The sequence below is a fragment of the Cebus imitator genome, unplaced genomic scaffold (assembly GCF_001604975.1).
Source record: "Cebus imitator isolate Cc_AM_T3 unplaced genomic scaffold, Cebus_imitator-1.0 Scaffold110, whole genome shotgun sequence".
Lineage (NCBI taxonomy): Eukaryota > Metazoa > Chordata > Mammalia > Primates > Cebidae > Cebus > Cebus imitator.
Genome location: NW_016107425.1, coordinates 4,083,801 through 4,107,935, shown reverse-complemented (window position 1 = coordinate 4,107,935; position 24,135 = coordinate 4,083,801). Strand labels below are relative to the sequence as shown.

General features: G+C 34.8%; 1 protein-coding gene across 2 annotated transcripts in view; it reads left to right on the top strand.

The window, feature by feature from the left end:
• Positions 1 to 24,135, top strand: part of OLA1 (Obg like ATPase 1) — a 175,722-nt gene that overhangs the window by 111,607 nt on the left and 39,980 nt on the right. For both annotated transcript variants that reach the window (XM_017538244.2, XM_037741908.1), the window contains 2 exons: positions 15,181 to 15,261; positions 15,578 to 15,675. In XM_017538244.2, coding sequence (XP_017393733.2) covers positions 15,181 to 15,261; positions 15,578 to 15,675 — 179 coding nt within the window. The remainder of the gene's footprint in view (positions 1 to 15,180; positions 15,262 to 15,577; positions 15,676 to 24,135) is intronic.

Sequence of the window (24,135 nt, the reverse complement as noted above, 5' to 3'; positions counted from 1 at the left end):
AAACTTGTATTGACGTAAGTTTTTTTGTTTGTTTGTTTGTTTTTTAAGGCGGAGTCTCACTCTGCACCCAGGCTGGTGTGCAGTGGCACAATCTTGGCTCACTGCAACCTCCGCTTCCTGGGTTCAAGCGATTCTTCTGCCTCAGCCTCCCGAGCAACTAGGACTACAGGTGTGCGCCATCATGCCTGGCTGATTTTTTTTGTATTTTTAGTAGAGATGAGGTTTCACCACATTGGCCAGGCTGGTCTCTAACTCCTGACCTCGTGTTCCGCCCACCTTGGCCTCCCAGAGTGCTGAGATTACAGGCGAGAGCCACCGCGCCCAGCTTAACATAATTTTTGAAATATTTAAGGTATTTGTTTTTAATGAAAATTGAAAGATTCAGGGTAGCATACATGCATACGTATCGATCTTCACTTTATTTGGTTCCACAGATATTGTAGGCTTTGGGGGTTTTTGTTGTTGTTTTACAAATTGGAGGTTTGTGGCAACCCTGTGTTGAGCAAGTCAGTGCCATTTTTCCAACAGCATGTCCTCCTTTTGTGTCTCTGTGTCACAGTTTGGTAATTCTTACAATATTTTAAACCTTTTATTATTATAGTATCTGTTAAGGTGGTCTTTGATCAGTGATCTTTGATGTTCCTGTTATAACTGCTTTGAGGAGGCATGAACCATGCACATAGAAGGCAGCAAACAATGGATAAATGTTGGGTGTGCTCTGATTGCTGCACCTACTGGCTGTTTCCCATCTCTTTCCCTCTCCCGGGTTGTCTGTGTTCCCTGAGACACAACATTGAAATTGGGCCAAATATTAATGATACCCCTACGATGGCTTCTAAGTGTTCGAATGAAAGGAAGAGTCACATCTCTCACTTTAAATCAAAAGCTAGAAATGATTAAGCTTAGTGAAGAAGGCATGTTGACAGCCAAGATAGGCTGAAAGCCAGTTCTTTTGCACCAGTTAGCCAAGTTGTGAATGCAAAGGAAAAGTTCTTGAAGGAAATTAAAAGTGCTCCTCCAGAGAACACATGAATGAGAAGAAAGCAAAACAGCTTTATTGCTGATATGGGGAAACAGTTTTGTTTTGGTTTGGTTTTTTGACATGGTGTCTTACTGCATTGCCCAGGCTGGACCCAAACCCCTGGGCTTAAGTGATCCTCTCACTTCAGCCTCCCAAGTAGCTGGGATTTCAAGTATGTACCACCATGCCTGGCTAATATGGAGAAAATTTTAGTGTTGTTGATAGAAGATTAAACTATCCACAATATTCTCTTAAGTGAAAGATTAGTCCGGAGCAAGGTCTTAACTCTAATTATAGAGTTAGAAAACTGAGAGAGGTGAGGAAGCTGCAGAAGAAAGGTTGGAAGCTAGCAGAGGTTGTTTCATGAGGTTTAAGAAAAGAAGCCATAGTCCTAATATAAAACTGCAAGGTGAAGCCTCAACTGCTGATGTAGAAGCTGCAGCAAGTTCTCCAGAAGGTCTAACTAAGATCATTGATGAAGACAATGAAAACAACAGATGTTCAATGTCGACAAAAGAGCCTTAGAAGAAGAGGCCATCTAGGAATTTCATAGAAATTGAGAAGAGAAGTCAATGCCTGGCTTCAAAGGATAAGCTCACTCCCTTGTTAAGGGCTAAGGCTGTTGATGACTTTAAGTTGAAACCAATGCTCATTACCATTCTGAAAATCCTAGAGCCCTTGAGAGTTATGCTAAATCTATTCTGCCTGTGCTATATAAGTGGAACCACTAAACCTGGATAACATCACATCTGTTTACAGCATGGTTTACTGAATATTTTAAGCCCACTGTTGAGACCTACTGCTCAGAAAAAAACAATTCCTTTCATTGAGACCTACTGCTCTTTGACAGAGTACCTGATCATTCAAGAGCTCTGACAGAGATGTTCTAGGAGGTTAAAGTTGTTTTCATACCTGCTAAGACAATGTCCATTCTGCAGCCCATAGATCAAGGAGTAATTTTGATGTACGTATCCTGTTATTTAAGAAATACATTTCATTAAGACTGTAGCTGTCATAGGTAGTGATTTATCTGATGGATCTGGGCAAAATAAATTGAAAACCTTCTGGAAAGGATTCACCATTCTAGATGCCATTAAGAATATTCATGGCTGGGCGTGGTGGCTCACGCCCATAATCCCAGCACTTTGGGAGGCCAAGGCAGGTGGATCACGAGGTCAGGAGTTCAAGACCAGCCTGGCCAACATGGTGAAATCCCGTCTCTACTAAAAATTTAAAAAAAAAAAAAATTTTTTTTTTTTAATAGCCAGGTGTGGTAGCGTGTGGCTGTAATCCCAGTTACTCAAGAGGCTGAGGCTGGAGAATTCCTTGAACCTGGGAGGTGGAGGTTGCAGTGAGCGGAGATTGTGCCACTGCACTCCAGACTGGGTGACAGAGCAAGACTCCATTTTGGAAGAAAAAAAAAAAGAATATTCATGATTCATGAGAGTTCAGAACATCAACCTTAATAGGAGTTTGGGATGCGTTGATTCCAAATCCACATGGATGACTTTGAGAGGTTCAACATTTCAGTGGAGGAAGTAACTGCAGATGTGGTGGAAACAGTAAGACAACTAGACGCAGATGTGGAGCCTGAAGACGTGATGGAACTGCTGTAATCTCATGATAAAACTTGAATGAATGAGAACTTGCCTCTTATGCATGAGCAAAGAAAGTGGTTTCTTGAGATGGAATCTCCTGCTGGTGAAGATATTTTGAACACTGTTGAAATGACAACAACGAATTTAGAATAATATCACGTAAGCTTAGTTGGTAAAGCAGTGGCAGGGTTTGAGAGGATTAGCTTCAGTTTTAAGAGAAGTTGAAATGTGAGTAAAATGCTATGAAACAGCACTGCATGCCATGGGAAAATTTTTCGTGAAAGGAAGAGTTGATTGATATGGTAAACTTCATTGCTTTCATATTTTAAGCAATTGACATAGCCAGCCAACCTTCAGCAACCACTACCCTGATCAGTCAGCAGCCATCAACATTAAGGCAAGACCCTCCACCAGCAAAAAGATTACAACTCACTGAAAGCACAGCTGATCATTAGCATTTTTTAGTAAAAAATATTTTAAAATTAAGGTTTGTACATTGTTTTTGTAGACATGCTGTTGCACACTTAACAGACTACAATATAGTGTAAACATAACTCCTACGTGTAGTAGGAAACAAAAAAAATTGTGTGACTTGCTTTATAGCAATACTCTATTGCAGTGGTCTGGAACTAAACCTGCAATATCTCTGAGGTATGGTTGTACTGTAAAAATCTATTCTTCCTCCCTTTGTCTTCACATTTACCCCTTTCTTCTCTTTGGACAGTTGTGTGTCCTTTCAGGGCTATTCATATATGACTTAAAGAGATCATTTCTAAAAAAGCATGATACTAGAGTAATTTTTGGTAAGGCTGGACTCTCAGTCTTCATAATTTCTAGTTAATTGAACCAAATTGTTTAACAGAGAAGCTGTTATCTATGACTCCTTCCTCTTTTATACCATCTATATCTCATCCTGTTGATTTTATTTCTTGAATATTCCCCATACCTCTTTCTTCTTCCTTGTTTTTATGACTACTTCTTTGGTTTGAGCCTCAATTATGCTTAATTTATTTTTGCAGTTTAACAGGTCTTTTTTCCACTAGCTTGCTTTTGTTTTCCACTAATATAAAATGAAGATCTAATCATGTCATTCCCATGATTAAAATACCTGTTTTCTATGGGATACTGCTAACATAAAGGCCATGGCTTACGAAGTTCTTTGAGATTTGGGTTTGCCTGATTTAACTCTGCTTTTTTTCTGAATTCTCCTGACGGTGAATGTAGGGCTTTAAATATACCAGAACTTTACCTCTTTAGTTCTCTTCCATTCACATTTCTTAGTCATTCTTCAAGACATAGCCTAAAGCAAAAGTTCCCTGTTCCTTGAAAAAAACTTTTTTTATTGTGGTAAACTATACCTAACATAAAATATACCATTAATCATTTTAAGTGTATAATTCACTAGCATTAAGTACATTTATAATATTGTACAACTATTACCCCTATATATTTTCAGAACTTTTTCATTATCTCATACTGGAACTTTGTGCTGTTATTATTATTACAGCTTTTCTGTAAGTTTAAAATTTTTTCAAAATGAAAAGTAAAAACAAAACAATAATGATAACATGTTTTAATGTATGGTTCAGTTAAAATACATGACGATAATACAGACAGGGTAGCAGCAGTAAAATGGAGTAAAAATGTTATAATACTTCAATAAAAGACAAAGATTATATTTCAAAATAACCAGAAGAGAAAATTTTGAATGTTCTTACTACAAAGAAATGATAAATGTATGAGGTGATGAATATGCTCAATACCCCGATTGATCATTACACAAAGTGTACATGTATCAAAACATCACATTGTGCCCCATAAACATACACAATTATTATGTGTCAGTTAAAAATAAAATTTCAAGTAAATTTACTTTCTCTGGGGAAAGAGAAAAAATGAGTTTGGCAGTTACTCAAAAAGCTAACTGTAGACTTACCATATGAACTAGCAATTCTAATTCTGGGTATATACCCAACACAGTTACTCAAACAAATATATGTGCATGTATGTTCATAATAGAAAGTTCATAATAGCCAAAAAGGAATGAAGTACTGTTGCTGCAATGTGCATGAGCCTCAAAAACATTATGCCATGTGAAAGAGGCCAGGCACATTGTGAATGATTCTGTATATATGAAGTGTTAAGAATAGGCAAATCCATAGAGATAGAACTGCATATTGGTGGTTGTCAGAGACTAGGAGGAGGAATAATGGATAGAAACTGCTTATGAGTACATTGCTTTATTTTGAAGTGATGAAAATGTTTTGGATCTAGATAGAGGTGGTTTGCCCAACATTGTGAGTGTGTGAAATGCTTTAGTACTAAATTACCTTCAGATGACTTATTTTATGTTTTACGTATTTCACTCCAATAATTTTTTTAAATTAAAAAAAAACAATGTCAGATTGGATTTTAAACGGCCACCTCTCTGCGGCTTACAAGACACACATCGTATATACAGATGCTTCTGGACTTATATTGGGGTTACATCATAAGTTGAAAATATTTTGTCAGCCTGGCACAGTGGCTCATGCCTGTAGTCCAAGCACTTTGGGAAGCTGAAGCTGGTGGATCGCTTGATGCTAAGAAACCAACATGGCATAACGCTGTCTCTACTAAAAATACAAAAATCAGCCAGGCATGATGGCGCATGCCTGTAATCCCAGCTACTCGGAAGGCTGAGGCAGGAGAATGCTTGAACCCCAGAGGCAGAGTTTGCAGTGGGCTGAGATCGAACAACTGCACCGCAGCCTGGGTGAGAGAGCAAGACTGTCTCAAAAAGGAAAGAAAATACTATATGTCAAAAAAAGCACTAATACCCCAATAAACCCATCATAAAGCCCAGAATTCATAAGCTGAACTATCATAGGTCCAAATTCTTCTTGACTTACAATGCAGTTATGTCCCAGTAAAGTAAAAAATCTTAAATCACATGAACCATTGTAAGTTGGAGATACAGAAACGTTGAAAGCAAAGAATGAAGAAATATATACTGTGCAAGCCCTAACAACAACAAAAAGGTTAATGTAGTATACAATATCAAAGTAGACTTTAAAGGCGTTAAAAGGGGCATTTCATAATGCCAAATGTTCAGTAGAACAGGAGGCACGGTAACTTAAGTTTATATGTGCATAATAGTATAACCTTAAAATACGTAATGCAAAAAGTGGCAGGATTGAAAGACAAAACAAAACAAAAATAAGTCTATAGTAGTGAAAGAAAGCCTTAATACTTTTAGTAATTGATAGAATAAGCACACAGAATTTTAGTAAATAATATAGAAGATTTAAACAACTAAATGAAGGAACTTGACTTAATTGACATATATAGGATGTGGCACCCAACAACAGTAGAATGTACATTCTTTTCAAGTAAAAATGGAACATTTACCAAAATTGATCATTTCATTGGCTATAAAACAATGACAAATTTCAAATTATTTAAATTATAAAGAATATATTACCTATATGAAATTGAACTTAGCAGTCAATGATGGGAAGATTACTAGAAATTTTCTAAATGTCTGGAAGTTAAGCAGTATAATTCTAAAAGATCTCATGTTTCAAAGAAGAAATCACTATGGAAAGAAAATAGTTTATGATAATGAAAATGCAATATGTCAAAATTTGTTTTTTCTGATGTATACACTCAAGTTCTATAAATTTAGTCATAAATATATATGTCTCAAAATAAGGAAAGGTGAAATCAGTGATCTGAAAGTATTTTTCTGAAAGGATTAGAAAAAGAACAATAAAAGGAACCCAGAGAAATTAAATAAAAGGAAACAAGATGAAAGTAAGTATTAATGAAATAGGAAAGAAACATGTAATAAAAAGGATCAAAAAGACCAAAAGTTGGTCATTTGAAAACACTAGTAAAATATAAATTCTTAGCGAGACTAGTGAAGGGGGGAAAGAGAAGCAAAATACTAGCATTATCAATGAAAATGTATTACTGTACATTCTATAGACATCAATATACTACTAAGAAGATATTATAAGCAATTTATGGCAATGATTTTGAAAAATATATGAGATGGGCAAATTTAAAAGACTACTTAACAAAATGAGTTTAAAAGGAAATAAAAAATGTAAGTAGTCTTATATCTTTTTAAGAAATTGAACTCATAATTTTAAACCTTACTATAAATAAAAGTCCTGACCCATATGACTTTAGTATACGTGTAAAGTCTCAGTCACAGTTTTTCATACAGTAGAAAAGAAAAACTTATCACCTATGAGGTCACCTTATAGAAAAACTTATCACCTTATGAGGTCAGAATAGTCCTGATACCAAAATCTTACAATATAAGAGAGAAAAATTATAGATGAATCTCTTTCATGAACATAAAAGCAACATTCCGCAGAGAAAGAAGATATTTGCAGTATACAGCAAAGAACTCCTACAAATAAATAAGGAAAAGAGAGAGAGTCGATATAAATAATATGCAAAGACTTCAACAAGTACTTCACAAAAGAAGAAAATTCCTCATTAATCACCACAGAAATGCAATTTCAGACTATGGTGAGATACCATACACTTGCCATAAATTAATAAGACTGACAATACCAAGTATTGGGAAAAATGTGAAGCAAATGAAATTGTCATACAGTGCTGATGGGAGTGTAAATTAGAACATCTGCTTTTGAAAATTTATTAGTAATATGTATGAAGTTTGGATAAATGTCTGACCTATGACCAAGCAATTCTAGTCTTAGGAATATAATCAAGAGAAATGCATGCACAAATTTACCAAAATACATGTACAAGAATGATTATAGCAGCCTTATTCCTAATAGCTTTAAAGTATGAATAGCTTAGATGTCCATTAACAGTAGAATGTATAAATTGTACAATATTCATACAGTGAAATATTACACAGCAGAGAACAACACAATACTGCTACATGGAATGGCATGGATGAATTTCACAAATAACATTGAGCAGAAGAAGACAGACACAAAATAATATATATTGTATGATTATTTCTATAAGTTTCAATAACAGGCTAATTTGTGATGCAAAGAAGCCAGAATAGTGATTATCTCTGAAGAGGAACGAAACATTGTAACTATACTACTAATAATATTCTAAATGTTGATCAGGATGTTAATTGCAAGCATGTGTTTTTTCTCTGATAGTTCATTTGGGCACTTATATATGTTACACCAAGTGTATGTCATACTTCAGTATATTCCCTTCTCGAGTTTGACCTAGAGACCATTGATTATCTTCTGCCATATCATTGTGTCTCCGGATTGGACTTTTATTTTCCTACTTTGATTTTGGTTTCATTAAAAATATTTGTACTTTTATCAACTCCTTTGACAGACTCATTTTTTTCTAACCTGTTTTCTTTTCATAACCTCATGCTCCTATTGCATAGATGCTCTTATCTTTTTGCATTCTACTAACTATGCCAAATAATTCATTGAGGTTTTTTTTGTTTCTTGGTCTTTTTTAAAGATGTGTTTTTCCTATGACTCTACATTCCATAAGTTATCAGTATTCATTTTATTAAAATCAGATTTATTGGCTTCCCCACAAACTCTACCCCTTCCTCAAACATGGCAAAATCCATTCAAACTTATTTTTAGGAATCATAGGGACAATTACCTTCTCTTTAGTAATGGCCAGATCCTTGAGTGTATACCTCAAACTTAGAATATACCTCAGAAATAAATTGGTGTCCATTTTGGTTACCACTTTATTGCAGACAGGGGCTAGGAACATTATGTTAACGTAGTGTTCTTACTATCTGCTTCAGTGAATCATGTAACTGAAAATCTACACTGGCAACATGTATTCTACCAAGGTTATTGCTAGAATTAACCTATCGTGTTAATTCTTGGGGGATCCCACACACACACACCCATATACTCATGGTCATGTAGAGCATTACTGCTAGTTCTGTCTGTTATTGCCTAATTGTTTTCTGGAGTTTCAGTCATTCAGGTATGTAGAAAGATATTAGTCAGGGATCAGTACTCTAGCCTTCATAAATAGCAGCCTTCATCTAAGTAGAACAAATGCTTAACACTGTAATTCAGAGAGATCCCAAACATCAGGTTATTAATAGAATATACAGTGGAGGTCTGTTTTATAAGAGAAAGCTTAGTTTGATTATTTTTTTCTTCAATTTCGGGTATTTAAAGGGAGTAGTTGGAGGATGCTGTGTTAGTGGACTTCTAGCAAGACTGTTTTGAACAGGAAACCTTGCCCTAATTCTTGCGGTCTGGGTACACTGTTGGCTGTCTTTATTAAAGCTACCTAACCAGCATAAGTCAGTTCATCTGGATATCAGCATTAGAATTATGGTGGCAAGTTTTCCTGAAGGTAAGTATAACTTGGAAGTTATAATTATTGCAGAATAAGAGTGAGTCACCTTGTTAAACCACCAAGTCTATCCATTTAGCCATCAAATTTTAGGATTACAGATGGTGGGCAGAGAATAGATGAAGTCCCTCCCTCCCCTTACCCTGTGAATATACCTTCATTTTTTTCCTATTATAACAGTGATATTTATTGGTTAAAATTTTTAAAAAAGTATTGTAGTTTTAAAAAGAAGGCAGAAAGGGAAAAGCTCTCTGGCATCTAACCTTCTGGAGGTTTCTATAGCTAATTATTTAGTGTGGTATCTATCCAGTTTCATTGTTTGAGTATGTCTATTTGTATATATTATATGTAGTTTCAAAACCATAAATGGAATCACACTATGCACTCTACCATAAATATTATTATCTATTGAGTATTTACTGCATGCCTGGAACTTGCCAGTTGTTTTACATACATTTACTTGTTTTACTTTCACAATCACCATATGTTTAATTGGAGCTATACAGTTTTATAGAAGCAAACTTCAAGTGATTAGGTAACTTCCCCAAAATTACTCGGCCAGAAAGTGGTAGAACCAGGACATGAACTCAAATCTTGGGGAATATGGCTAAAATCCATATTCTTAACCATATTCCATTGTTCTAAACCTCCTGTTCTCACTTGGCAGTATATTTTGGACATTTTCCCATGTATATGTACATATAGATATATCTCATTTTAATGGATACAAAGTGTTCTGTTGTATCAGTGCCCCATATAATTAGCAAATCTCCAATTAATCAATTAATGGCATTTTAGATTTTCTTTTTTTCTTTCTTTTCTTTTTTTTTTTTTTTTTTTTTTTTTTGAGACGGAGTTTCACTCATGTTACCCAGGCTGGAGTGCAATGGCGCGATCTCGGCTCACCGCAACCTCTGCCTCCTGGGTTCAGGCAATTCTCCTGCCTCAGCCTCCTGAGTAGCTGGGATTACAGGCACATGCCACCATGCCCAGCTGATTTTTTGTATTTTTTTAGTAGAGATGGGGTTTCACCATGTTGACCAGGATGGTCTCGATCTCTTGACCTCGTGATCCACCCGCCTTGGCCTCCCAACGTGCTGGGATTACAGGCTTGAGCCACCGCGCCCGGCCTCTTTCTTTTTTTTTTTGAGACAGAGTTTCACTCTTGTCACCAGGTTGGAGTGCAATGGCAAGATCTCAGCTCACTGCAACCTCTGCTTCCCAGGTTCAAACAATTCTCCTACCTCAGCCTTCCAAGTAGCTGGGATTACAGGCATCTGCCACCACGCCCAGCTAATTTTTTTTTTTTTAAGTAAAGATGAGGGTTTCATCATGTCGGCTAGGCTGGTCTCAAACTCCTGACCTCAGGTGACCTACCGCCTTGGCCTCCCAAGGTGCTAGGATGACAACCGTGAGCCACCACGCCTGGCCTAGATTTTCTTTTTTTTTTAAAAAAAAAAAAAGAAAGAAAGAAAGAAAAGAAAAGTTTATTTCTATCATCATGTGTTTGGAAACGGGGTCTTGCTCTGTCGCCCAGGCTGGAGTGCATGGAGCAATCATAGTTTGCTGCAGCCTCATACTGGGCTCAAGCAGTCCCTACCACTGCAGCCTCTTGAGTAGCTGGTACTAAAGGCACACACCACCACATCCTGTTAATTTTTTATTTTTTGTAGAGATGGGGTCTTACTGTGTTGCCCAAGAATGGTCTCAAACTCCTAGTCTCAAGCCATCCTCCTGCCCCAGCCTCCCAAAATGCTAGAATTACAAGCATGAGTGACTGTGCCTGGCTTTTTAGATGGTTTCTAATCTATATCTGAATTCTTGTGCAAGTGTTATACTATTCTAATTACTATAGTTTTATGGCTTATTTTAATATATAGTAGGACAAATCCCACATATTTCACTCTAAACATTTTTTTTACCCTCAAGCAAGTAGTTCTTTTAGAATAATGATATATTTAATATATAATATTCTCCAACATCCCTATTATGATTTTAACTGGAAATCATTAAATATTATAATAGGTAGAATTTTTATCAGTACAGTATTGATCAAGATAGATAAATTTTCAGTGTAGGATCTGGCTAAAGCAAGTTTTAGGTCAGTGTCTCAGCCTCTGGTCTGGGAGTCCCTGGACCTAGAACATTTACTTACTTGGCTGTTGGGGCATGTGAGTATTGCCATCAGAGTCACTAACAGCCATTGTTCTTGGACTTTTGGATTATGGATCCCTTTGAAAAGCAGTTGAAGTATATGTGCCATCTTCCCTCAAAGGCACATAAACAGAACTTTATGTACAGTTTCAGGGTGTTAAGAAATCCTTGAAATCTATTTGTGGATCGTAGGTTAATAATTCCTGCTATGGGAACTGAAGATACTAAGATAGAGAAGTCTAGTAGTCTAGGAATGTCTAATAAATGACTGGATTATTATGTAATTGTCTACAAAGATAAATTACTATTTTTGTGATACATGGATTAATGATCAGCTATTGTACCCAAATAATAAGAAGAATATTGAATTTGAGAATGAGGATTTTGAATAACAACCTTGGGGGATGTCTAGACTAAACAGGAAGAGTTATAAAAGCAGTAAGGAAGACAAATATGCCAGGGTATGGAGCAGAACATGAACTTTCAAGTTACTTAGACCTAAATTTGAATCTCATCTCTGCCACTTACTAGCTATGGGAATTTAGACAAGTCACACATAATGCTCTGAGTCTAAATACATTACAGTTGCTGTTAACAATAACAACAATAATAAAATATATCAAGAAAATGGAGCATTTCTAATGTGAAATGGGAAACTATCAGTAAGAAGAGTCAAAGCAAAAGAGTGAGGTATTCAAGGTGAGTTTGGATTAAGTTTCTTTGCAGTTAAAAGACAGTTGTTCAGCAAAAGGTAGTCCTTGCAGAATGTGAAGATTAGAAGAAGCCTGACTTGAGATTTCATGAAAAAAAAGCCAGTATATTTAGTAACTCAGAAATTTAAAGAAAAGGACTAGTGAACAATTATACAGATGGAAAAGTGTACATATGCTTTAAAGGAGCACCCAAGAGAATATACTGCCATTTTGCAGATCACTGGTATTTAATCTTTCAGCAATCATAACAATGGCAACTACTCACATTTATTGAGAAGTCATTCTGTACCAAGAACTGTGCTAAACACTGTATGCATTATCTCTTTTAATCGTCACAACTCACAGGAGGTAGATCTCATTCTCTGCATTTTATCAATGAAATAGTTCACAGACCTGGTAAGTGGCTAGGGTTTATTCCCACACTTAAGCATTATACTGTTACCTCTCAAGTTAGTACACTCATATAACTGCAATCTAACCAAAATGTTCAAATGACCAGGAGTTTTTGTGTATCTCTCTGATTTTGAAAATCATAGAGAATTTATTTTGAAAATGAGGGATTTGTTACAGTTATCAAAACAGCCCACTTTAGTACCCTTACATCTGTATTTCTACATAATGATAGTGAAGAAATATGGAACCTAAGGCAATGTCTAAATGCATTGTGTGTTTGATTTTCTTTTCCAGTTAGCCAAGTCAGTTAACTGGAACTTTTTATTGTTCTAATCATCATTATTTATATATGTATTTGTGCATATGAACATAAGGAAATAAATTCAATCAACCATTAAGCATTATGTGCAGACAAGCCCAAATGTTTTCTTTGATCTGTTTAGAAGTTTTTCAGATAGGGAATATAACATCTTTTAATTTTTTGCTAAAATTAGAATTAATTTTTACTTTAACAAAAAGAGCACATTGAAACTATACCATATACTGATCATTTATGTAAAATAATCTTATTTGAAAAACAATCTATTTTTGATTTGTCTTAAATAAAACTGACATCTTTTAGTCAATCTAAGTTGTCTTTTCTTGGCTGTTAAATCTTTTGTGGGAATAATTAAGAGAGCACTGAGTACAAAATATTTTTCTTTCAACTGTTCAAAAACTAGGTTGTAATGTATAAATTTCTCTAAAAATATTTGAATGTGGCTTTAAGGAATACTATGCTGTTTAAGAATTTGATTACAAGTGAATTATATTTAACTTATTTTACTTGACTGCAAAAAATTTTTTGAGTGCTCCTAATTTGTAATATAATTTGTAATGTGAAAAAAAAAAAAACTAATGCCAAAATGCTTTCGTGATAAGATTCCTATATCTGCAGTAATGGTCTAGTTAATTTAAAATGAAAGAGAAATACTGAAATTCCTTCACTAGTGATCAGCACTTATAGAGGCTCTTAGATTTTGTAAAAATGTTTATAGTTACAGAGTATTTTATAGTTTTTATATGATTAAAATTTAATTTCTCCCCCTATTTTTGTTTGGCTTTCTTTTGTCTGTTTTCTTTCTTTAATTGAAAAAACTAATGGAACCAAATATAAGATGGTACCACTGTTTTTTCTTTCTTTTGTATAATCTTGTTGCGTGTCTCTACATAAGCTGTTCTGGCCACTCATCATAGTAACCAGCTGGGCCATTTCACCTGCTGGAGCCATTAAAGAGGACTCTCTCCCCCTAGATTAATCCCCTCCGACATTAGTTTTTTGCACTGACAACTAGAGCAGGCATTCAGAATTTGCAGGTGGCCAGTGTGACGCACATAATTGCCTACAATTTTAGGCAATGAATAAAAATGGTCTACATTACTTGTCAAAGGTTGTATATGCAGTGCCAAGTGAGATCTATGGGAAGCCTTTTAGGGTTTAAAGAACAGTTAATAGCAAGGCTGCACAGGGCTTTTTTAATCATAATGCATTTGTAATATAGCACTTTGATCTTCTCCTTGTAGGAAATGGTGTTACATTAGCCACTTTTAAACATTTATGAGTGAAATTCAGTTATAGAAGAGTAAAAGTGATTATTCTTAAGCAGAACATGTTAGATTTCATTAAAAGTTTTCAGCTTGCCCCTTCCTTGTTAAAATCTGTGGGAAGTCCTTTGCCTGGAGGGTTTCAAATCAGGATCTAAGGATTTAAGGCTTTTTCCTTATTTTTCCTGTTGGTAACAGCAAGATTTGGAAGGAAGGTACACTAAATATTGAGATAATTTATACAAATGGACATTTAAAGAAGAATAACTGGCTATGGCAAAGTAAAATACATCAATGAAAATCCAAGAAATTGATTACTAATAATTGTGTTACAATAAATTTTGAGAAATGCATATTTAAAACATATCCATAAATTATCTTTAATAACAACAACAACAAAAACCCAGATGACTCTCAAATGCACTTCTTCTGGAAGAGCTAAATTTGACCTTTCAGACCCGAGAGCCTTTTATTAACACCTGCCTGTAAGGAGAACCTTGCCACACGCAGCTTTTAGATTCAGAACCACAAAACTGATGAGGAAAGGCTTGAAGGGTTCAGTTTGTGTCACTTGCTGTTTGCCGTTTCCATTTCACAGATGATTAATCTTTCTGTGAAGAAAGGCCAGAGAAACAAAGCACATTGGGCTCTTCCTGCAGTTACTCCTTCTGAATGCACACTAGCTTGCTAACTAAAAGGCCTTTAGATTTCCAGCAGAGAGAGATGTTCTGAAAGTGAATGCAGCTGGTTGGAGGTCACCAGTGCAGGGCTCTTGCCATTGTGTAATGGAGGCTTTGGCAGGTTGGCGGGGTGGGGGGATTGGGGGTGTTGGGGGTGCGGCTGTGGGAGAAGTGGGCAGGGAGAAGGTGTTGGCAAAAAATTAATTTAAAATAAAAAGGGAATTGGTTGGTCAGTTGATTTAAGATTTTGGAGGCTGGATCATCGATAATAGGCTCAATTTTGCCTTGTTTGTTTTTCTTCTTAGGGAGAAAAAGTATAATTTAGTCTTTCTCCAGTATATCCCCTCACTCCATTTTCTAATAGCATGTTTGTCTTCTATGTGGCATCACTAGGTAATATTGAAATGGTATTACCTCTTGTATTTAGTCTTTGATGTAATTGAATTGTCTTGACATTTTTCAGGCTGTTTCCAATTTTTGCTAATATTGTCCATTTTATACATTAAAAATTTAATGCCACAATGTTTTGTTAGTGTTTGGTTTTTAAATGAGGTATTGAAAATTATTGTTTGTGTGGCCTAGCCCCCCTTTCATTAAAACAAACTATTTTTATTTTGAAATTTTGAAATATTTATTTTAATATTTAGTATCTAAATGCTTAGTTATTCATATATATTTACTTTTTTCTCAATCATGTGTAGGATATAATGTGCAAAGTAAAATCCTGGGTTATAGATCAAAAGAAACCTGTTCGCTTCTATCATGATTGGAATGACAAAGAGGTAAGTTATAAATATCATGCCATCTATTACTGCCTTTGCTTTGATTTCCTAGGGAACAAATTAGAGTTGTCATTATTTTACACTCACCATTATATCTAAACTTTTATTTCTGTCAGTGATTGCTTATTCCTGGGCTTGTTATTTTTTTCTTTTCCCCCACTCATGATGTTTCATAACTACTAATCCTTTGGAAACAAGAATTATAAAAATGAAAATGCCTCCTGTTTTAAAGAATGTTTACTTTCAAATTCTTCAGTGATTTACTCCATATTTACTAAACTTTTAAAAGGGATACTTTCTCCATCTCCCACTTTAGATTGAAGTGTTGAATAAACACTTATTTTTGACTTCAAAACCAATGGTCTACTTGGTTAATCTTTCTGAAAAAGACTACATTCGAAAGAAAAACAAATGGTAAGTTTTTCCTCACCAGATATACCCAAATGTGTCATCTCTGCACACACACAAACACACGCATGCATATATGTACTTAACGCTATGTTTAATTTTAATATTTTTCTCCTTATTATTAAAAAGTTTAAAATGGATGAGAAAGCTTTGCTTGGCATTTACCTTCACAGGTGAGTCTTCTAGTTGATTTATAGAGAACTTAAGAAAAACTGAATTAAATTAACCAATATTGAATCGTATATATTTACTTATCAAACGTAAGTTTATTAGACATTATTGTTTATTTCCATTGCAAAATGAGAATAAATGTAGTTACAACAATAAAACTTCTTATAGCAGCAATTTCTAGCTGTGTTGACATTATAAGTGACTTTAAAATAACCTCTTGGTGTTGTAGCTGGGCATGAATTTTAAAATCCAGGTTGAATGCTTTAAAAATAAAAAGGTTGTATGTGGGGAAAAGCCAGTACCTGTTTCAAATGCTTTAAAAGTACACCAAGGTAAAAACTATGCATTAATCTATGGATTGTCATTTTTGGCATGTAACCAAAATGTGCAAGATTTGTTACTAATGACTTCAGAAAGTTATGTGTTCATACGTGTGGGCATGTCCACGTTTGGCATAGTACTCACTTTGACTTGCCTCACTGGGCTCTAAGTATTTTATACTATTGAGTCGTACAAACAAATCAAAACTATCCAAAGCAAAATATCTGAATTCTCCTAAAATATATTGTCGGTTTCTCCCTGTACTTCATTAAGTACTTAGATGCACATGGTTTCAATTTTCCATTAAAAATTCTCATTTCCATATGATATCAAAGAGTGAGAAGGCTTTAAACTGAAAAATAAACATTCATAGACTGGAAGCCAAAACAATAATTAATGTCAGATGGTTAACTCCAATAAATCGTTAGAATAAATTCTGTGAAATTACTGCAACTAAAAATGCCCTGTTGATATTACTATAAGACATTTTGTGTTCCTGATAGGAAGCTGAATTTAGCCTCTTTTTTTGGTAATGTTATAAAAATCATAAATTTAACATAAAGATTTCATTCAGCTGGTCAGTATCCTACATCAGGTAATTAACTTTAAAATAATCAGTTCTGCCTCCTTTCAAATTCTTATAATTTTGATGATTAATATGTTAAAAATTGTTACCTTTAGGAATGAATTTTAAAATTTATTACTTGACCTCAGTTAATAAATCTTCTCATTGTAATATGAATGGTAAGGTTTCTTGAGGCTTTGTGAAACAATACAGACATCAAAGTTTACATGAAAAGGGATGAGTCAGTTTCCTTGCCCAAAGGGGCTTCTCACACCTGTATTTGGATGATTACAGGTAGAACTCCCTGGCTCTAATTGTATAGTAAATACCATTTCCCAGACCCTAATGGTAGACAGACTGCTTAGGAGACGCCAGTCTGTGATTTAGCTGTCGCCAGACACCCCATGTTTTTTGTGAGACCAGTTGTGATGATGATATGGTTATAGCAATTGAAAGTAAACTCTTGTCTAAATACAAATTTTAATTTATAATAATGTAGAGGTATGAATGATCCTATTTTAGAAAACCAAATTTTAATAGTTTTATGTATAGCTAGTGATCTGGTTTGGGGTTGGTGTCTGTATGTTTTGTGGGGAGGGTTGGGAGGGATCCAGATCTTGTGGAAGTTAGTGTAATTGTAGCTGAAAGATCAAAGACTGGGTAACTGAGTGATGTTCCAGAAGAGAATTTACCACATAGCCATTTTCTGTACAGTTTCTGCCGCCTGCTGTTCCTATTTTCCCTCAAGCTAGCCATTGACTACCCCCTGTGCATCCCTGCTCGTAAAAAATGATTGAGGAAGTATTTGTCATGTATTTATGAGTGGGAAATATTGTGTGATAGGGAATGGCATCTACTGGAGCCAGAAAGATTGCCATTTTCCTTTCATTCAGCCACTCTGCTACAGCTTTAAATCCTCTGTTTATGCAACATAGCCTTTGTATTAAAGTGCAGAATAAATTTTTATTATGAAGGATATGAACACTAGGTTTTCATCATTTATAACACTGAAAGCAGATGTAAATAGTTAAAATCCATTTTAACTACTAAATCCTTTTAATTGTATTAGCATCTTATTTTTTGGTAATGTTTACATCTAAGCTCCATTTGCATTATTGTTTGCTTCTTTATTAAAAGAAAAAGTTTTTGTTTTTTTTTTAAGGTTGACATGTAGTGTTTCTATAGCAAATAAGACTGATGCAGGAAACAGTAATAAATATTTTCATGGGTCTTTTAGATCTGGAAAACTATTTTAAACCATCAGGAAAGAGGAGAGGAGAGGAGAGGTTTGTGACTTTGGCCACAGGAGGAAGACTAAAACTGTTGTTATTTTAGCAGGTCACCATTTCGGAAGTAATGAACACTTTAGTTACTGAAGTTCACTTTAAATGTAAATGGTTACATATTATTTTTCAACCCTAGAAAAGAAGGAAGCATTTTGAAAGATAAGTCTATTGTGTTACTGAGTAGCTGTATTGACCTTTTGAAAGATGCTAAACCTGGAGTGGCTCCAAGCATCTACTCACTAGTTTTAACAATGTTGATAGTCATTCTGTTGATTTATGATTAAAGACCTAGCCCCTGAAGAGAAGCTGATGTGGCAGCCGGGTTGCTTGCAGTTGTGTTATGATTAAATGACAGTAATCAAGATGTTGTAAGTAAATCCACAAACCATTTTTTATTATTACAAATTCCTGTTTCTTGAATGAATAAAACTGTGTAGAAGTTTTTGTTGTTTTTCGTGAGCACAAGCGTTTTTGAACACTTGCGGTTTTCATTTTCTAAACACGATCAGCTGTTACCTATAACTAAGATTATACTGTACACAGTATTAATTTTCATTTGAGATTGCTTACTGAGTCATGGTGTCAAGCAGGTACAGGACATTAGAACTGTCAAACTACTGCTTAATTAGGGGTTTAAATTTCAATCTTTGCACCCTTGCTGCTCTGTTAGTAGTGTATGCCATCCAATTATGAAATCAGTAGAACAAACTAATTTTAGATATTTTTTATACCTACCAGCTATCAGTTATGTTTCATTCTTGTGATTCTACCTTTCTTGAAACTGTTAATAAAAGATGATTATATTGTTATTTATTATACTACATATTTATGTTCAACTGGAAAATATAACTAAACTTTCAGATATGCAGACTGTGTGTGTGTGTGTGTGTGTGTGTGTGTGTGTGTTACACACATTTTTATGTGCCCTGGCGGACTTGTAGTCATTTAACATTACCTTTTGGGTAGTAGTATATAAGAGTCAATTAATCTTAGTGATGAAATTGATTCAAGATAGGTAGACAAATACTTGGAAAGTCTATTAAGATGTTTTAGAATGAAGGGCAATGTGGCAACTTCACTAAATGCATTTTAAATAGAAAAGTGTTATATTATTAATTCTTATTATACCATGATTCAGTTCCTTCCTCTTTGCCATCTTTGTGTGTTCATTAGTTTTCCACATAATTTCTATACAACAACTAAAAATAGTTTGGGAATACTATACATTAAGTGCTTGGTTCAGGGGGAATCATGGAATAAATGTAATATTTTCTTGATTTCTTGAGCTGCGTATAAAAATTACAGCTACTATATCTCAATGAGTATATAAGTAAGTAGAAATGTGTACATTTTTGACACACAATTTTCTATGTCTATGTGCATATATATATACATATATGCATATATACATATAAATATAAAAACTATTTCTGTAGAACTGTTGTAGGAGATCATCAGTTACAGACAAGATTATTTATTTACACTAGAAATATAACACAGACATTCTGCTTTGGAAAGATTACTTTGTATTATGATAAATCTTATTAACAGTATTATTTATACTATGAATTAGAATTTCAAATAATTTTTGGTGAATGAATTTTGTGGAATTGATTATTTCTTTATCTGATCAGAATCTTTAGAGTTAAAAAGAATATACTAAAGAAAAATCTTTTTATTACATGACATGGAAGGCTGAAAGAATGGGGGTGGAGAAAAAACCTTTGACCATTCAGGAGTTTTTTTTTTCCTTTTTTTGGTCAAATGTACTTTTGCATTTGAGTATATTTTTACATGTAATATTATTTGTGAATTTCTGTTTGGTTTTCATTGAATGTGTTTTGGTTATTTTGACAATTTCATATTCTTATCAAGAGGAAACAATGCAGTAGTGTACTTCTGATTTCTTATGAAAGAGATAATTATATACGAAAGCACATCTTTTTATATGAACGCAGTAGTACTGACCCTATGCATATTAGGAATTTCCCTTGGCCTGTTTGTGTTTTTTGCAATACTATTTATAGCCAAAGATTTTTATTTGCCAGATGGTTCACTGAATTTAAGAAAGTGATACGTTTGGAAGTGTCAGTTGTAATCTTCATTAGCACCATCTGCTGACTTACTGATTTGTGAGTGATATAATTCATCAAATATGTCAGGACTTTCATCTTTTTCTAACTAGATGAAGAATTTCACTTCACATAATAGGAAAAGTTTTATAAAATTTTTTCTAGCTTCCAGAGATTAAAAGGTTTATACGTACTTTTTAAAAAATAAGCGTTCCTTAGGATTCTTTCATGTGAAATTAAAATATATATTCCCTATACATGTACACATGTTTATAATCTAGGAAATGAAGTATAAAGTTTGGTTTATAGCTATACAGTGTTCTTCAAATTACAAATTATTAATGTACACAAAGAATTTTCTTGCTTCCCTACCCTACTCACTTTGTTGAATAATTCAAAGGCAGCCCTCTTAAAAATCTGCACTGGAAATTAAGGATCTCTGAGTCATATTTTGTTCCCAACAGTCTGAGTTGGGATGAGCTACACTCTTAGAACCAGAGTTGACAAGGTTTGGGTTTGTGTCCCTGCCCGAATCTCATGTTGAATTATAATCCCCAATGTTGGAGGAGGGGCCTGGTAGGAGATGATTGGATTGCAGGGGTGGATTTCCTTCTTGCTGTTCTCGTGATAATGAGTGAGTTCTCATGAGATCTGGTTTAAAAGTGTGTAGCACCTACCCTTTTGCTCTCTTCCTGCTTCTCTGGCCTGACGCGCCTGATTCCTCTTCACCTTTGCCACTACTGAAAGTTTCCTGAGGCCTCCCCAGCCATGCATCACAGCCTGCAGAACCGTGAGCCAATTAAACCTCTTTTCTTTATAATCGCCCAATCTCAGGTAGTTCTTTATAGCAACTCGAGAATGGACCAATACAGGATTTAGACTAGTAGTTGTTGAAGAAGATAGAGGAGAATGTTGAAGCTTGGAAATCTTAGTACTATTGGGAGTGGGAAAAATAGGGCAGGACTTTGGGAAGGATTTAGAATGGAGGCTCAAGATAGTTTGTTGGATTTGAGTAACAGGTTTTCCTGGGAGAAGCCTGGAGAAAAGAAAAGATGAACAATGTCAGTGTTTTGCCTAATATGCCCTGCTTGTGCGGGATAGGAGGAAGAGTATTATTTGTCTCTACTCTTCTCTGCTATGCAGCATGTTCCCCAGGCATAGCATCTACCTTTGGTCTTAATGTTGTAGTTTAACGATTTGATGAGTTAAATAGACTTGAGGGCTAGCCTAAAATGCTAGGTAATTATATGCTGTATAATTAACAGTATATTAATAATACTGTTTCTGTAAGGAAAATGAATCCTAAAAAACTGGAGAATATGGTTTATTTGCAACCTAGGGAGTAGATGCTACCAAGGAGTTTGCTGTATTAAAAAGAATACTACTTTAGAATTTGAAATACAAGTACTGTGGTCCTTACATGCTCCTATAACTAGCTCTTTGACCTTGACGATTTAAATTACTTAGCCTTTCATGAAGAAGATAGTTCACTGAGATTGTTCATATAAAATGTGTTCTGTATAAATAGTGTTTCCCAAATTTAGTTATAGCTCAAAAAGAATTCAGTAATAGAAAAAGTACTTGTTTGGCCTTGTGAATGCATCCTTTGGGTACATTACCTTGGTTTTTATTTCTGTTATATGGATTAAGGTACAAATACATCATGTATAAATATAGCAGTGAGACTCCCAGGATATCACTGCCATCTTCTGTACAACCCCATCTCCTTTTTCAGGTTGGGCTCTATAACTTCATCATTTGCAGCTTAGAGGATTTTATTGTCACCCTTGGCTTCCATTAGAGTAAATCATTCTTTATTTATACAGTTTACAATGTGTATAGTCTTTATGTAAAATAGTGTTAAAGTAGCATGATTTTAAAAAAAAAATTCGTTCTTTTAAAAACCTTTTAAAACAGTTTCATTGTGACCTCCTATATCTCAGTTTCTCTGTTTTTTGAATGTGTGTGTATATATATATATGTGTGTGTGTGTATATATATATATATATATATATATATATATATATAAAATGTTGGAGCTGAGACAGTGAAAGTTAGTAGAGAATTAAAGATCATCTCTAAGCTTCCCTTCCAGGGTTAGACTCTTAAAATTTTAATGAAGTATAGCAAATTCACAAAGAAAAGATGCCCATGCAAATATCTGGGTTTGTCATGCTACGTTTTTCCTAATTGTGTACAGAGCATTCCTGAGATTGCAGATACTCAATTTCAGAGCAGCTTTTCTGGACTGGGTTGCAGATAAGACCTGGGCTTTTTTCGGACTCTCATTCCGTCTTCCATATCTTAAGCCCTTGAAAATAAGTTTTTTCTGCATCTCACCATTTTTCTTCCCATCTTTCCTCATAGTGGGCAGCTGTTGCTTTGGCTAGAATAAAAACAAAGTGAAAATAAATTTCTTTTTGGAGAATTGGCATATCTATATTTGAGATCAGTAACATTACTTAAACTATTACATTCCTTTATTCTAAATTGACCTAGAAAGCATTTCCCATTAAAAACATTAGATTGTGAGACTCACACTCAAAATCCTATTTAATTCACAATGTAGTACAAATATAATAATTTGAGAAATATTTTGGTATCTGTGACCATTTTTTACCACCAGTTTTAAAATTCTGCTTTTTAAAAATGTGTTCTAAAATAACTGACTTATGAACTTTGCATATACTCCTATTTATATAAGGCTAGGACTGCACATGGTGTGCAATCTGTCCTTTTTCCTTTTTTTTTTGAGACACACCTAAGCTGGAGCACAGTGGCACCATCTTTGCTCACTGCAACCTCCACTTCCAGGTTCAAGCAATTCTTCTGCCTCAGCCTCCTGAGTAGCTGGGATTACAGGCGCCTGCCACCATACCCAGCTAATTTTTTGTATTTTTGGTAGAGATGGGGTTTCATCATGTTGGCCAGGCTGGTCTTGAACTCCTGACCTCATGATCCACCTACCTCGGCCTCCCAAAGTGCTAGGATTACAGGTATGAGCCACCATGTCTGGCTACAATCTGTCTTTTTAATGCTTTACATCAAGAAAAGAAGCAAAATTTGATTTAAAAAAAAAAAAACCTGTCATTATAAATCCATATTTCAAATTTATGTTCCTTTTGAAGACTGTGAGCTCATTGAGGAGGTAGGTACTGTTTTCTTTTTCCTTTTGTAAATAAATAATTATTAAGTCCTTCTGTGTGTCATGTATTATCTTAGGTGGTGAAGAGAAAAAGTCCTTGCTACTACAGGGCTTATAGTCTCATGTAGTAATAGACATCCACCAAACAGACATTTAATATAATGCAGGGAATGTTTAGGACCATGATTTAAAACAAAGCAGAGTAAGAGGAAACTGTTTTAGTTAGGGTGGCTCAGGAAGACCTTATAAAATAAGGATACAGCCATGAGAGAATCCAAGGAGAGCTCAGTCCAGGGAGAGGAAACTGCAAGTACGAAGGCTCTGAGGCCGCTAGATGGAATAAAAAAAAATACGAGATATAGGAATACAAGTTAAAGGAGACAGGGATCAGTTGGTGTAGAGCGTAATGGGGCATCAAAAGGGAATAAAATATGAAGACAACCACTTGAAAAGAACATAAATATTCTTATTTAAGTACATTCCATTGAAATAGATTTTAAATGTGCTCTAAAATTTAATTTGGGTTTTAAGAATAACCATCATGTATTTTCTAGGTTGCTTTAGTTGATTTCTTATAGCTCAGAAATATTTTTGATTGCTAAGTGCTTTAAACAGCTTTTAAAGTAATAATTGCTGTTTATTTCACATTTTATCTTTTCTTTTCCATGCTTGTCTAGTGACTTGCTGAATCACGCTACCAATTATGAAGCTTTTTTTTTTTTTTTTTTTTTTTTTTTTTTTTTTTTTTTTTTTTNTTTTTTTGAGACAGAGTCTCGCTCTATCACCCAGGGTGGTGCAGTGGCCCGATCTCAGCTCACTGCAGCCCCCGCCTCCCGGGTTCAAGTGATTCTGCTGCTAAGCCCCCTAAGTGGCTGGGATTACAGGCGCCTGCAACCATGCCCAGCT